Here is a 15,984-nt window from a genome sequence, read left to right on the forward strand (position 1 = left end):
TCTAATAACTATCCCGATTTATCTGTCAGCGTTACCTCATCATCCTTAGGCTTAGGTGGTTGTATTGGCCTGAGAGCAGCAGGCGGCAAGGGCAAAGTGGCCAGTTTCTTTGGTTTAGATAAAGAGTTGCTTGGCAAAGTAGGCAGTGGTTTGGTGACGGGCCAAGGCTTCTGTGGACTAGGCCGCTTGTTGTCTGTAAACGAGAAAGAAAATCCAGTAAGAATCCTTAACTTTCAAAAGGGTGCCTTCATCCCCTTCCATTTTGATCTAGTCTACTTATAGACTGAGATCAGTTTCAGACGTGCGACTGATGTACAGGGAACAGGACATGTAACTGACCTGAGGTGCATTAAACCATAGTTAAAAACAATGGTTTAATGTGAATGAACAGCATGCTGCTGAAACTATGAGTCCGTCACTCCTCTCCCACTCCAGCTGTGCTGTTTGGCTAGTTGTGACATCTGAACTTGGGCTTGTGGTTTGTTTCTACCAAACAAACCATAAGCCTTGCTTAAGTTGACATGCCAAGCCAGACCATGGCTTGTTTTCTAACAACATAGCAGGAGTGGTTTCGGCAGTGCGTAACAGCATGCTGCTCATACATATTAACTGTAGCTTATTTCTATTATGGTTTAGTGTGACTGCAAAGCAGGTTCAGTATATTGTGCTCTCTGGTTCTCTGCATCTCTGTCTGATTTAAGAAGCAACAGACTGTACAAGATTATGTCTATTTCCACCCCCCCCCCCCCGCACAGTAACACATCCAAAACTACTTTGAATATGACATACTTACCACGACTGGATCAACAGTCAAAGTTACTTGTGCTTGAAACCCTCCCTAAGATCCCAGCCAAAAAACACTTCTGGGGATTGACATAAAATGCATGGTTTTAAAACTGGGCGCTGTAAATACCTCCTACCCTCAACTCCCCGGCAACGGAATGGGAAGTCATAAAAATCATCTGACTCCTGGAATTGATCACTTTTGAGAAAACAATACCACTGAGAGAACTGAGCGTTCTGAATATTTTCCGTATCAGCTTGCACAGCAATTTTAAAAATAAAATAAAGCTTTTTTGTTTAATAACAAGCTATATTTTTTAGAAACCCCTTCATTGTTTTGACAGGAACTTCATATCTTGGGGTGGGGATAATATTGTGGACTTTTCTTTGACTGGCATTTTAAAAGTCGATTGCAGATGTGGGGAGCCTGATCTGGACGCCCTCTGCCCCATTGGTCTAGATTGCCCTTGAAATTGACGTTTAAAAAGTCACTTGGGCTAATTTTGTGAATGGTGTCATGTGCAGCTCAGCTCTGAGTTCTGTTATAATTTAATTTTTCACCTCACAGAAAAGCACCCAATGAATGACCCTAGACTTGTGTGTGCCATTAAAAGGGCAGGGGAGCGGTACTGTAACCTCAGCTGACAACAAAGGGCTTGTGGCCTTTAAAGGCCAACTTACTTACTGTGACATGAGCTTTCATGGACTCAAGCCCACTTTGGCAGATACATAAAGGAAACAATTGTAAGGTGGGAGTTAGGAATGCAGGAAGATCATCCTACTGAGGCGCAGCCCTGATTAGGAGACCGGGGAAACGGGGTGTGACCACATTTAAATCCCTCCTGCTTCCTTCAAATTCTATGCCATTCATTATGTTCTGGAATAGGAAAACAGGTTCATAGAATGAGGCATAAAGATTACCTGCATATTCTCCTCCAGCACATGAGAAGGCTGCTGGAATCTTCTTTTCCTGCTCGCTTGGTGGGGGCTCATAGCTGTCATCAGGGTTTTCTTCGGTGGGAACCACGTACATCTCAGGATCAGAGTGGTCATCAGGATTCTCATAATCACTATCCTAAAAAAAATAAAAATAGGGCATCATTCATTTTCTTAGAACCCTGTAAGATGCAACTCTTAGAGAGAATATGTGCACTGGGTTGAGATATGTCACAGTATCATTTATTTTTAACACCACCCCAAAATGTAAGCAGCTCCCCCAAAGTCTTTTAATTCTGTGTTTACACATGATTAGTCCCCTGTGATGTATAATGATTACCTGTAGATGTGAATGGGCTGCCAGAGACTAGTCACAACATGAGAACATTCCCCAGCGCTCAATAAACAACTTGGATGCAATATTTTCCGGGACAATCCACATCTTCAGCTGTCAATCTAAACCTGTCCTGAGTTTACAAAGCAGCCTACGATTATGGGGAAGAGCAGGGGCAAGAACACTACAGGCAAAGGGCTACATGCCTTCATAGACCACCTTCTGAGAGCTGCATAGCAGGGGCAGTTGCAAAAGTGGGCTAAGCAAAGAATGGGACTCTGATCACATGCCCAAGTTACATTCCAGCTATGCAAAAGTCAGATGCTTCTATATACAAACACCTCCATTCTCCTTCCAGGCCAGAAATCTTACCACAGGGGGTCAAGGACCCATTCCAGACAAGAAAGAAGGGTGTGTGTGGCTTGTGGGTGTTTTGCTTGAGGACAGTCCCAAGGGCCAAATGCAAAGACTTGGAGGTACACATTTGGACCATGGGCCTGATGTTCCCCACCCTGGGTGCAGAGGATCAGAGCCGTGTGGGTGTGGGTTTCAGGGAAAACAAGACAAGAAATAATTTGAATAGAGGACCAGTGACTTTTTTGCTGGTAGCACACTCAGTGGGTTTTTATGCCCTGTGGCGAATCCTAATGGCAGCCAGTGAGGCGGTGTGACAGTACTAAATAGCAGACCTTATCAGCATTTGTCATGCAGTGGTGCTGGAGGAAATGGGTGGTGGGATCAGAACTACATAGGTCAGGAATAGGGAACCTGTGACCCTCCGGATGTTATTGGACTCCCAACTCCAGTTCTGATCTAAGTGACAACTTCTTATTATCCAGACACAAGACCACTGCTGTGAGCATTTTGGTAGTAATGCAAATACACACACACATACACACATCTCCAGCTCTTCAAGAGTGTGACTAGAAGACTGATAATATCATTTATATAAACGGAAGCAAAAATAGATGGTTTGGAGTCAAAAATTCCACAACTCAGATTTATAGTTATTTAGGTGCAATGGTGGAAGTGTGATGAATATACTTACAAATTCATCTGACCACTGTTCCTCTTCCTCTGCCTCTGCGTAAAAACAAATAAAATTAGTTTGCTAGCCACTGAACAGCATGCAGGTGAGCAAGATGTCAAATACTTCCTTCTTGCAAAACTCTGTCTACAAAATGCTCCTAAGTGAGGTGTTCATACAGCTAGCTAATACTGTAACTTAGATTTACGGTAGTGAAATGAACTGGCACTTGAGGACACAATTCGATAACCATGTGCTACAATATACAGCATCTGCATTTTATGGCAAAGGGGGAAAGCTGCTGCCTCTCCCCTTTGTTTATCTTCTTGGCCACTTCTCATAGGCTGTCAGATGCTGTGATATTTGCAGCTATCATTTTTCCCAGTGGAAGCCTGCATGCCTGACCATCCATCCCCAATAGCTGTATGCTAGGCAGTCTGCAACACTGATTTCCTATCCTTTGCCTGCACACCATTTGCATGAGACATTAATACAATCTTCTGACAGGAACGAGGCACATGCAGGCATCCCTCTTCTTGAAGAAAGTCAGCATCTCCATTTAAACAGGAACCAAGGAGAGGAAACATCTTGCAAAATGTTACTCAGGAAATCTGAGGCCAAGGCACTGTGTATAATAGGCATCCAAAACTGCTCTTTCTTAAATCACAGCCTCCGATGTCTAAATGTGGTACAGTACTACTTTCCTCCTGAGGCTTCCTAAATACTATTCTGAAAGCTAGCAAAGGGTTATGTTTCATCAGGTACTTCTTATGGTTTGATCTTTTAGCTGAGGCAGCTTTTCTGCGGCCTGCCTTTTCACATCTAATAGCCGAGGTAATGATTCAAATTTCTTAATAGGGATGCAGTGTTCACGTTAGCTGCATGACACTTATGATCAGCTATGCAATGAAGTCATTAGGTGCCCATTTAAACATTGCCCTAAGCCATGTTGGAACCACTTCTGTGAGTGGTTTCCATGTAGCTGAGATAACTTTTAATTAACCCAACCATCTGGGTAGGGACCAACTGCATGGGCCCCCACCAAGGAACAGGCACCCCCAAGGGCAAGATACATGTGACTTGCCCCTCACCTTCCTTTATAAGCCCCAAACTCCCTAAACTGTGGTTGGTACCAACCACAGGACTTAATTAACAGTTAATTAACAGTTTCATGTTCATACCTCTATAATCTACTGGTGGCACACTTGGTGGTGGTTTATTTGTTAGCCTGTGAAAATACGAAAGTATTATATCACACTTCCAGACCGTTAAATAATAGTTGCACAGCAACAAAGCACTTGGCAAAAACGAACTATAACAAAAAGCTGGTGACAAAAGACCATGACAAAGACACTTAGCAAGAGGTACATGAAGATGCAAACAAATCTATGGTTTGTGATACTTCTGGGGAAAGAATGCATGTAATGAACATGGATACTTCTGCAGGAAAACACAACGGACAGGCAATTAAGGATGTAAGAAATGCAGATTGTTAGTTACAAAACTATCCAATACAACATTTAGAATGCTAAATAGTAAAATGTCCTTTTAATCTGCAAATTATTGCTGTGTCTACTTATTCATTCCTATACTGTTTAGAATTTTAATGTTATCAGTGCACATTTAAATACAAACTGAAATGAATGTCTCCCTCATCCCTACTTCTGAGTGGGCATGTAGAGGATAACATTGTTAATCATTCAAAATCAGACGGAGGTCTGCTCAATTGTGGCTGATTCTCAGTCTCCCATGCCCTATCTCAGGGGCTTCCTAACCCTCCAATGAGGCTCTTTTTTGTTCTTGTGACTAGTGAGTAGAATTTAGGAAACACTTCTTCCTGTGAGCTTCCTTAAGGTAATTTATCTTAGAATCCAAGCCAATGAAGTTAACCATAGCTGGCATGCTTAAAAAGGATGAGTTTATCTTTTGTAGCCTTATTGGAGTTCACCGATTGGGTCTGCGTTGCTCCGGGACAGGAGGAAGGAAGTCAAAATGACACTGAGTTGGTTCAAAGAAAGAGTTTATTCTGCTCTCCGGATAGCAGAAGGCACTTGCGTGGTGAGTCCACAGCAAGTCCAAAGAAATGACAGGTTTCATGCAGTTCATATTCCCTCCAGGCACCCTCTCCCCCTTCCCCAGCCACGTCAACTTGTATACGCAGGTTGACATCACATATGTTCCTGCTCTGGTACTCTCAACCATAAAAGGATCTTCCTTCCTGTACTTCTGACCATAAAAGGATCTTCCTTCCTGTACTTCTGACCATAAAAGGATCTTCCTCTTCCTATTCCTATCTGGGAAGACGTCATAATCTCAGGGAACACGCTTTTGGCGTTTCCCCCGGACATTGGTCTTGTGCGTATTTTGTGGTCAGCACATAAGATAAAGTTCTGATGTGTTCTTGCTGTTCCCCTGGGGAGCCAAGGCCATCCTTTGCCTGTCCTAATAAAGGACAGAACTGTTTATGCAGTTGTGTCCTTATTATGGTTTTGCTCAAGAGTTCAAGTTTTATGCATTTAAAAGTGCTCTCTTTTGAAAGAACAAAAAGGGGGGGGGGGTTGAGTCAGTTTTAAACTTGCTACACAGAAACCCATTCCTTCACTTTGATCACAGTAGATGAGAGTGCAGTGAAATTTCTCTGTGTTTCAGGTTGGCAGTAGATGTCTTTATCGAATGGGACTGGCCTGAAGTGTGACATGGCTGTTTGAATTATTTGTGGGTTTAACTAAACGAAATGCATTCCAACTTCTACAGGCCTGAGCTGTTAGCAGATTTCACAAAATACCTGTAGATGCCATAAATCATTTGATACAGTTACAAGGCGTTGGAATTTCCTGCAGCAGCTATCCACATCAAACACATGCTTAAACATGCTTTTAAACACTATGTGTTACATTTTTAACATGCACCACACAGGTAAGTGCTGGAAAAACAATCCATGAGAAGGTCCCGTGGTGGAATGGATGTTTGCTCTGTCTATGTACTTTTAGGAAAAAAGAAAATTAAGAGGCTGATGGTCTAGGGACTCGACAGGAGAGAGAAGGCTCTGCTTCTACAAGTAAACCCTGGCAAAAAACACAAAAGCATTACACTGAAAGCGGGCAACAAGACTTCATGCTGAACAACCAAAACTTGTGCAATTCTCAGTCGCCATACCGATCCCATGTATTTTTTCCAGTTTTGCAAATTATGGCCATTTGTTCATTTTGGAACCTAAATATCAAAAGAGAGAAGAAAAGACAAACGTTTCTCAAGCAGGTTAGGTCTGTCAGTTTGTGAAAGCTGTAACACTCGTACTTGCAAATGGAACGAAACCACAAATGCACACTACTGGTATTTCTGGAGCATCACCTAGTGAGTCTTTGACGGTATGAGTTCCACATGTGCATTTGGAGGATGTATCTAGTTGCTTTGGCCCAATAGCTGCTAAAGTAATCACTCAGCTGCATTTTTATGTCTTGTGAGTTTTGGCTGTTCAGATTGGTGAACCTGCTGCTAGAGAAAGTAAACAGAAAGTTCCTGTGTGTGTGCATTGCTTGAATATGTGTGCATCTGGTGAGCAGTCAATGGAATGGAACCATTTACAGGTCACGTAACCTTGCTCAACTGGTTTGGGAATCACTGGCATTATAACATTTACAGGCTTGACCATAAAGCAGGGCTGTTGAACCTGTGGCCCTTGAGACGTTGTCAGACTCTCTGATCAGCCGCAGCCAGCATGAACGATGCTTGGCGATGAGCTGTAGTCTTGCAACATCTGGGAGGATCATGCTCTCAGCCCCTGCTTTTAAGAACAGTACTGTTGATGGACTAGGGGAAAAGAAACCGGTCATGCCTGCTCTTGTATCTGTTAATAGCACCAAACAGCAAGCGATACTGATATCCACAGATCAAGCCACAAAGTGGGACCTTGCAGAAAAATTTTGCAACCCTTATAATAAAATTTCACAATAGTTATCAGGCTGATAACAAACCTGATGAACGAAAAACTCCTACGTTTTTCTTTGCAACAAGTAGCACAACGAAGCCTCTGTCTGTAGGTGAGAGAACATGACTGATGTTCCATTATCATCATCATCACCACAAGGTTTAGAGGCCTAGATATTCTGCCATAAACCCCCCTAGTTCCCCATTTTAGTTCAGTTATGCTACAATTTATGGCCCCCTTTTAGTATTGCTTCTCCTTTCATGTTATGCTTCAATTCATTTCCTTGACTGCACAGTCAGCATGCAAAATGTAGCTATTTTCACTGATATCGTTTTCCCATTGTGGGAGGGTCAAAAGATGGTGACCCGGTTCTTGTACTCCAAAGTAGCTTTGCTTTTACAGTAAATAAAAAAGGAAGTTGTGTATTTGTCAGATGTGGTGTGTTCGGTCATGCGTGCTCCTGTAAGCCAGTTTGCCCATGTGCAAGGTTATTCATGTGGTGTTTGGCAGGTGCTTTCAAAACCAGGCTTCTGCTAACAGAGAAATGGCCTAGCCCATTAGTACAACTTCCAGGATGTCTACACTTCTGCACAGAAAAGAAAGTTACACCAAGTGCGTTTTCTCTCATCACTTTAGCATTGTGATTTATTTAATGATGAGCATTCTTATCCTGCTCTTTCTCTCTCTAAGGAGGGTCAGAGCAGAGTCAATTAGAGACAGTAAAACAGTATGAACACAACAGGAACCAACAACAAAACTCACGACACTCAAAATATAAGAAGTCTGATTAAATACAGCCATATGGATCTCCTAGAGGGGATCTGTTTTTAGCAGACCTCTCAGAGAGCTGTAATTCCCAGCACTCTCAGCAAACTACAGTTCCCAGGATTCTTTGGGGTGAGTGATGGCTGTTAAAGTGGTATAAGAGTGCTTTAAATGTGAGATATGGATGTTGCAGCAGCTGTGAATGCGGGACTTAGTATACCTCCTTCTTGCCCTGCATGTCAGCAAAACTGGCTGCTTGTTCTTGGTAACAGATTGTGGGACTAATCCACCCCCCCCCCCCAGCTATCTATTGATGCCATTAGAGCCAAGGAGAAGCACAAACATTTTCTGGGGTGGAAGGAAGGTAATAATTGCAGGAGTGATATATGAGCTAATATAAAAGGAGTCTAGCTCCAGAGTGCCTTTCTGTAGGCATCTATATTTAGTCAAGTGTTTTAAGGATAAATACAGAGTTAAGCACACACACATAGCAGTTGTGGTAGGGGCAAATTGGTTCTCTCTCTCTCTCTCTCTCTCTCTCTCTCTCTCTCTCTCTCTCTAAAGGAAAGAATTGCTGCAAGCTCTTTGAAGGAGGGAGAACAACCTTGTTGATTTGGTTTATCAGGTCTGTTGCAACAGAAGTTGTTGAGACATGTTGCTATCATGTCATTGTAATACATTGGTACCTCGGGTTAAGTACTTAATTCGTTCTGGAGGTCCGTTCTTAACATGAAACTGTTCTTAACCTGAAGCACCACTTTAGCTAATGGGGCCTCCCGCTGCTGCCACGCCGCCAGAGCATGATTTCTGTTCTCATCCTGAAGCAAAGTTCTTAACCTGAAGCACTATTTCTGGGTTAGCGGAGTCTGTAACCTGAAGCGTATGTAACCTGAAGCCTATGTAACCCAAGGTACCACTGTACAGAGATACCAGTTTAAATGCAGTTGTTGAAAGTGCTTGTCCAATAAGAGGACAATACATAACAGCTGGGTCAAAAAAAGATGCCCTTCTAAAACTTCAGCCCTAAATCCATTTACCTGGGAGCAAGCAGCACTGAAGTCAGTTGGACATACTTCTCAGTAGATGTGGCTGGAACTGCATTGTTTGTAAGTCTGAGCACTTTGAAATGAATCCACTGTAGGCTATTCAGTGGAATTATATGCAAGGTGGGCTGCATGTTACTTCTATTTCTCCTTCACCTCATAGAATTGTAGAGTTGGAAGCGACCCCAAGGGTTATCCAGCCCAGCCCCCTACAATGCAGGGATCCAAGCGAAAAAATTACTGAGAGATGGCCACCCAACCTCTGTTTAAAAACCTCCAATGAAGGAGAGTTCATCACCTTCTGAAGTAATCTCTGTAGAGCAGCTCTGGAGCAGCAGGTCATGAGGAGATATGCTTCCTAACCACGAGCATTTCATGAGGTAGAGGAGCAGTAACAGTGCTCCTACTGAGGCTGAGACCATTCATGATGTAACTTTCAGCCAGCTTTTGACATACACCTGAGTTTCTGCCTCGTCTTTTGCAGGCTCATTCAGACAAAGAAGAGGCCCTAATTCTTAATCAGTTGCATTTGCAAGCAAACGTCAATGAGGTAGACCATCTGAAGCTCACATACACCTAGGAACAGTGGTGAGTTGTCACTGAGAAACATCTGAAGAACTCTTCAGCTGACATTTGTGCAGATGGTATGTGTACTGCAGGGAAGACCAAGGCGGCACCATGCATTCCACCATCACATAAGTCTGATGCTTTAAAGCTTGCACCAGTTGCCCATGTTACCAGGTCACATTAAAGGATCTTGTGTCAATTAACAAGGCCCTTAACAACTTGGGTGAAGGTTACCTTGGGGAAGTCTCTGTTAGGGATCTCCTATGGCTCAGGTCCATGGTTTGTATACACCATTCAGCATTGTGGAGATGATACTGTGAACCTCCCCTCCCCTGCCTGAGATGAGACAGGCCCCCTTTCTACTGGACTTCAGATGCTTGACGGAGACCTTTCTATTTCAGCAGACCTTTTAAGGAAGTCATTTACGGAACTTAGGTTATCTACCTTTGGTTTTGTTATAGCACTTTATTATTTTGACTGATGGATTGTTTTACGGCTTGTTGGGTAACTGCTTTGTTATGGCCATCTATGCGTATCCTCCAACACAACACTGCCCAAATCCGAGACACCACCTTCGAGGTTCAAAATGGTGCATGTGTCATATGATGACCTCATTTTCCAGAGTAGTTTAACAACCAATCACAGGGAACTCTGGGAATTGTAGCTCTCTGAGGGGAATTAGGGCTGTCCTTACAACTCTCAGTACCCTTAACAGACTAAAGAGCCCACAACTCCTTGGAGAAAGAAGAAGAAGAAGAAGAGTTTGGATTTTTTGATATCCCACTTTATCACTACCCTAAGGAGTCTCAAAGCAGCTAACAATCTCCTTTCCCTTCCTCCACCACAACAAACACTCTGTGAGGTGAGTGGGGCTGAGAGACTTCAGAAAAGTGTGACTCGCCCAAGGTCACCCAGCAGCTGCATGTGGAGGAGCGGGGACGCGAACCTGGTTCACCAGATTATGAGTCTACTGCTCTTAACCACTACACCACGCTGGCTCTCATGTTTAAAGTGTTATCATAGTGCTCTAAATGTAAGGAGTGAATGAGGCCTCATAAACATACTGTTATTAAGAAGACTAGAACTGTTTGTTATGAGCAAAACTGAGAATTTCAAAATGCTCAGTTGGGCATCCGGGGCCCCCGTCACATACCACGAAGCGTTCCATTTAATGCACACTTACTTGGAAGTAAGCCCCCTTGAACATGCTGGGACCTACTTCTGAGTAGGCATGCACAGGCTTCTGCTGAACATGTATCAAAAATAGGCACTAAAATGAGTAAAGCATTCAATCATGTAAATTACGGATGTGCATAGCTTACTTTTTGAACTTGCTCATTATTCCGCTGTCATTTTTCTTGATATCGTGTACTATCTTTTGAAGTTGCCTGTAGAAAATAAAGCATGGACATCTTTCATCATGGCTGTGTTATTAATAGAACAAGAAGGTGTATTACAACATATACAACTAGACACATCAAAAGCCCCATATTTGCTGTCATATGTTCCTTTTCCCCCCACACCACTTCTTTCTTTCACTCTTTTTCTTGGTGGAAGTGTTAATTCTTCTCAGAAGCTGTTGGTAAACCCAGCATCTGTTGAGAAAAACTCATCAAAGTGTTCTGTAGCGAGGCAATCTAAAATAAGCATCCATAGTGCTACAGTGCAAATCTTCTCATTGGTCTGATGACAATGATTCAATCAGTTTGTTGAGCAACTTCTCAGAAAGTGAATCTATGGCATTCCTTTTTTGGGAATCTTTGGCATTTTTTAGTTTACAAAAGGTTTCTATTTTTTTAAAAAAAAGATTGCAAACTTTAAGAGATTTAGGTCATGAGGACAATTATCTTCCCCACTGTTGCTTCGCAGCAACTGGTACTGGAGGTAGTATATAGTCATCATTTATGATCCGTCCAAATCTGCTTTCAAAACCATTTAAATTGGTGACCAACACCAGATCTTGGGCTAGCAAATCCCATTGTTGATCCATCCACAGTATGAACAAGTACATCCTTTTGTCTGTCTTGAATCTTTCACTGTTCAGCTTCATTGGCTAAACCAGATTCTAGTATTATGTGTGAGAGAGTGCACACACTCTTCTCTCTATCTGGTCTCTCCCCGTACCACGTGTAATTTTATTAACCCAAATCAGTTAATTAGTGGAAAGGAAGATTTCAACTAAAAGACCTTTGGTAGGCTCAAGACACCTTTTCCAGAACCTGATTTGTCCTGCAAAAGAACATGCAATCATAATGAATCCCCTCCCATTTAATCACGCTTTTTTTGAGCATCCTTGCAGAATTAGAGCATCCTTGCAGTATTAGGAATTAGAGGTGGGGAGCCTGTTGTTGAACTCCAACTTCCATCAGCCACACCCAGCATGGCCAGTGCTCAGGGTGATGGAAGTTGCAATATTGGAGGACCACATATTCCCCATCTCTAAGCCAGACACTGAACCATTTGATCTGCAGATGTTAGGCAAAGGTAAAAGATAAAGGACTCCTGGACAGTTAAGTCCAGTCAAAGGAGACTATGGGGCGCGGTGCTCATCTCTTTCAGGCTGAGGGAGCCAGCGTTTGTCCACAGACAGCTTTCCGGGTCATGTGGCGAGCATGACAAAACTGCTTCTGGCACAATGGAACACAGTGACAGAAACCAGAGTGCCCAGAAATGCAGTTTACCTTCCCACTGCAGTGGTACCTATTTATCTACTTGCACTGGTATGCTTTCGAACTGCTAGGTTGGCAGAAGCTGGGACAGAGCAACAGGAGCTCACTCCACACCAGGGATTTGAACTGCCAACCTTCTCATCTGCAAGCCCAAGGGACTCAGTGGTTTAGACCACAGCGCCACCCGCATCCCCAACTCTGCAGATGTTATTAAGTGCTAAAGCTTGTACCCATGCCATGAGCAACCTTATTTGCTAATTCTTGTACATCAAGTTGATGTTAAGTTGATGTCACCAGTTTACAATTTTAGCTCCTATGGTTTTGGAAAACAAGTTAACCCTAGTATTACCCCTACATTGAGGGGTAGAAGAGACATATTTCACCTCTACCTCACTGTTGTAGAAAGGGAGTCAAAGAGCTTGTTCCCATTTAGTCAATATTATTTCAATGGAGCTGGACTGTACTCAGGCAATGACATAATAATTACCTCTCAGCTCGTCTTTGTTTTTGTAGACGTGACTTTTAGTTTTGTATAAACAGGTGTGCAGGTGAAACAGAAATTAAAGAAAGAGAGGATTATAGTTTCTGAGCAATGAATGGAGCTCACCAGCTCCAGGCAGATTGTAAAAAAGCCCACTGGAAGTTAGGAATGCCCCCTCAGTCCTTCCCTTTATTTCAATGAGACAGGTAAAATAAATAGTAACTCTCTAATCAGGATGTGTTCACTCAACCTCAAATAACTTAGGACAGAGAAATCTTGTTGTTGGTTCTAAAATTGTCAAAGTCAAATAGAAATGCTATTAATCCAGTAAGGAAGGTAATGCCATTCAAATGTAGCACTGCTCAGCTGGTGACTTTATTCTGCTACCCTTTCCCTCTTAACTGGAAAATGGGAAGTCTCTGAGCTGCCAGTACCAACCAGGTGTTCCATGGATTAGGCACACAAAGGAATACACAGTCAATTACCACTTGCATTGATTTATGTATCTATGCCAAGGTCACTAGGCAGTAGGTATCCAACTAATGTATTCTGTCAGGGCAAAGGATTTCCACTTGCACAATCCGGTCAGCAACTGTGAGTACAGCATGCTAGACTAGATGGGCCATTGGCCTGACCCTGTTAACAGATTTAGGAGGTGTACAAAGGGAGGGCAAAGTTCTGTTGTACAAGTAGAAATTCTTGAGTTGATGGAATGTGTCACTTAGTGCTACTCTGTATACATTCCATTGCTTCCACCCACCCCCAGTTATAAATTAGGAACTTGCTTCTTTTTTCTTTCAAAAAGGTCTAAGCGGAATTACCCACCCCACCCTCAAATATTTTGCAGATATTTGCAAATATCAAGCCAATAATGGATATTGTAAATATATTTTTCTTATTATATTTATTTATTTATTACATATCTTTATCTATTGCTTAATACCGAAACAGTCTCTAAATGATTTACTAAAAACAATACATATATAAAAACAAATAATGAAACAGGTAAACTGCAGCACCAAATAAAACAACAAAAGCAAAAACATAGTAGCCGATTTGAAAAATGTTTTGAGTCAAGGATTCCTTCCCTCTTCGCCCTCCCATTTGCCAAGGCTTCCTGACTCACAATATACTAACTTCTAAATGTACATTTCTGTAGGATAGAAATCAGAGTTTTAGTATACAGGAAGGTGCCTTATACCAGAGCCAGGCTATTTTATCCATTTACCTTAGGACTGTCTACTGTGATTGGCAGCAGTTCTCTGGGGACCCAGCAGAGATCTCCCCAGTCATCTGTAACTTCACGCTTTTATGCTGGAAATGGCAGGGTTTGCCTCGGAACCTTCTGCATGCAAATCATGTGCTCTACCATCAGGGCCGTTCCTAACATTGGAAAGTTAGGCAACTGCCTCAGATGGCAGATGCAGAACTGCCCCGCCCCCCTAAAGCTGTCCTCAGATGCAACGGAAGAAGCTGTGCCATCGTCAGTGTTGAAGTAAGACTCAACTGCCAGCTGAGTATGTGGCTACTGTTTGTGGAAGGGAAAGGTGACACCTCGTCCATTGCTTCAGGCCACAAAATGTCTTGGGTAGCCCTGCCTACCACTGTCCAGAGAACTCTCCTGCATGGGGTCCCAATCTAGATAAAGCCACTTTTAATCCTGCTGAAATAAACAGGGCAAATGATTTGTGACTAAGTCCCTCTAATTTTAAGGAACAAATTATACAATGCTAGGCAGTAAGTCCTATGGAGTCAACTTATTTCTGAGTAAACATTCATGGCAATAGGCTGACTAACTTCGGGCTGTCACTTGTTTCATTCTCATAAATCAGTCTGTTTTTACTTCCAGTAAATGTTTCACTCCTGAAAGGTTTGGCGTTTATAAGTGCAGTACTCAAGAACAAAATTGTGAGATCATGTTTTGGAGCAACATGCTCAGCATATGCACACCTGACAATGATATTTCACTACAAACAATGTGGATGTAGGATGAACTCCTTTCCATGGAAAGAGCTAATGGGTTTTTTAGAGCTGCATGTAGCCAGACCCCAGGAATGGCTTTGACTGGCAAGCTAAACCAGGTGAGGGTAGCTGATGGGTCTCAAGCCCTCAGTGAGTTAGGGACTTCCCTCTGCATGCAATGACAGGCTCCAGTGGATTGAGCGGACAAGACCAATAGTGGGTCTAATGGTCAAGAAGGAGGTTTCTGCACATGCTGTAGAGGGAACTGAGGAGCAGATGGGGCTCATCAACCTGGGAAGGTAGCCCTTCTAGAAGGAAAACTCTGATCCTGAACCTCCACTGCCTTGGGGAAGGAAAAAAAAAAGCTAAGGAATAAACCCTACACAGATCTGGAGTGGAGTCCCTAAGATGGGTGGATGGCGCCTTGTGCATCACCTTCCACCAACTCATGCAGCCAAGCAAACGTATTTCTCTGCTTTGGACCACATCAGGGGGCAAGAGGGAGGTCCTGTCGTCTGGGTAGCCCAGGCTCTCCATATACACTGCCCAAGCTTGCACCCTAGAAAGGTCACTTGGGTGTTGCTAATGCAGTGGTTTGACTTCACCCCTGGAAGCGCACTGCATTGTCTCCCGAGGCAGACAGATGCCAATAAATGTCATGTACAAAAAAAGAGGGCCCAACATTGTATAAAAAGGCCAACCATGGGAGGGAAACACTCATACCCACGATGGACTGGCGATAACTGTGGCATCAGTGCATGGAGTTTGACCCATGGGTCAGATTTCCCCATCTGAGAAGTTTATACAGGAAAAGCAGCTGCTTCTCATGGGGACATGAATGACAGCTATAATGATGTCCCACAAAATGTGAGATACGCTTGCTTCCCCAGAGCCATGCCCTTCCTTGCAACCTTTGGAACACCAGCTTTCAACACGGCTCTACTGGATCCTTATTGAAAATCTTGTCACATTTTACAGATTGCCCTTCCTTGCCTTCCTGCTGAGATTTTGTGTGGTTATCTTCATCAAGTGCTTCCGCTTTTCCTTTTATTAAGCGCCACACTCCTGGAAGGTTCTTCTCTATTTAGAAAAGCCTGGTGGCCAATGACATGTGATTATAACGTCAGCCAGGTCGGGGAAAGAAGCGTGCAGAGTAAGAAGCTGAAATGACAGCCATCATACAAAACAAACAGATGAGAAGAGGTCAAACAGGTTTCTCTTTAGCTTCATAAAAAAGTAGAAGCAGGTGAATCCAAAGTTAAAGACATCTCAGGGTCAATGTTTTGCTGAATGCACCTTTGGGTCCTGAGACAATTAATAGTGCAAACCTACCCATGCTTACTCAGAAGTAAGCTCCATTGAATTCAATGGGATATACTCCCAGGTGAGTGTGTCTGGGACAGCTCCTTTCATATTACAAGTATTGGGAGACTGCATGGGCTATTTGTTACTTTTAAAACGTCCTTCGATCACATACTTATCAGTGAGA

General features: G+C 43.0%; 1 protein-coding gene across 6 annotated transcripts in view; it reads right to left on the bottom strand.

Moving 5' to 3' along the window:
* Window positions 1-15,984, bottom strand: part of BLNK (B cell linker) — a 104,737-nt gene that overhangs the window by 21,024 nt on the left and 67,729 nt on the right. For 4 of the 6 annotated variants that reach the window (XM_083505978.1, XM_083505976.1, XM_083505980.1 and 1 more), the window contains 6 exons: window positions 10,706-10,771; window positions 6,237-6,293; window positions 4,262-4,308; window positions 3,102-3,136; window positions 1,705-1,858; window positions 36-193 (listed from right to left, as the gene is read on the bottom strand). In XM_083505978.1, coding sequence (XP_083362104.1) covers window positions 36-193; window positions 1,705-1,858; window positions 3,102-3,136; window positions 4,262-4,308; window positions 6,237-6,293; window positions 10,706-10,771 — 517 coding nt within the window. The remainder of the gene's footprint in view (window positions 1-35; window positions 194-1,704; window positions 1,859-3,101; window positions 3,137-4,261; window positions 4,309-6,236; window positions 6,294-10,705; window positions 10,772-15,984) is intronic. The other 2 variants (XM_083505977.1, XM_083505981.1) reach the window with 1 other exon arrangement.

The sequence above is a fragment of the Podarcis liolepis genome (assembly GCF_965112155.1).
Source record: "Podarcis liolepis genome assembly, chromosome: 5".
Lineage (NCBI taxonomy): Eukaryota > Metazoa > Chordata > Lepidosauria > Squamata > Lacertidae > Podarcis > Podarcis liolepis.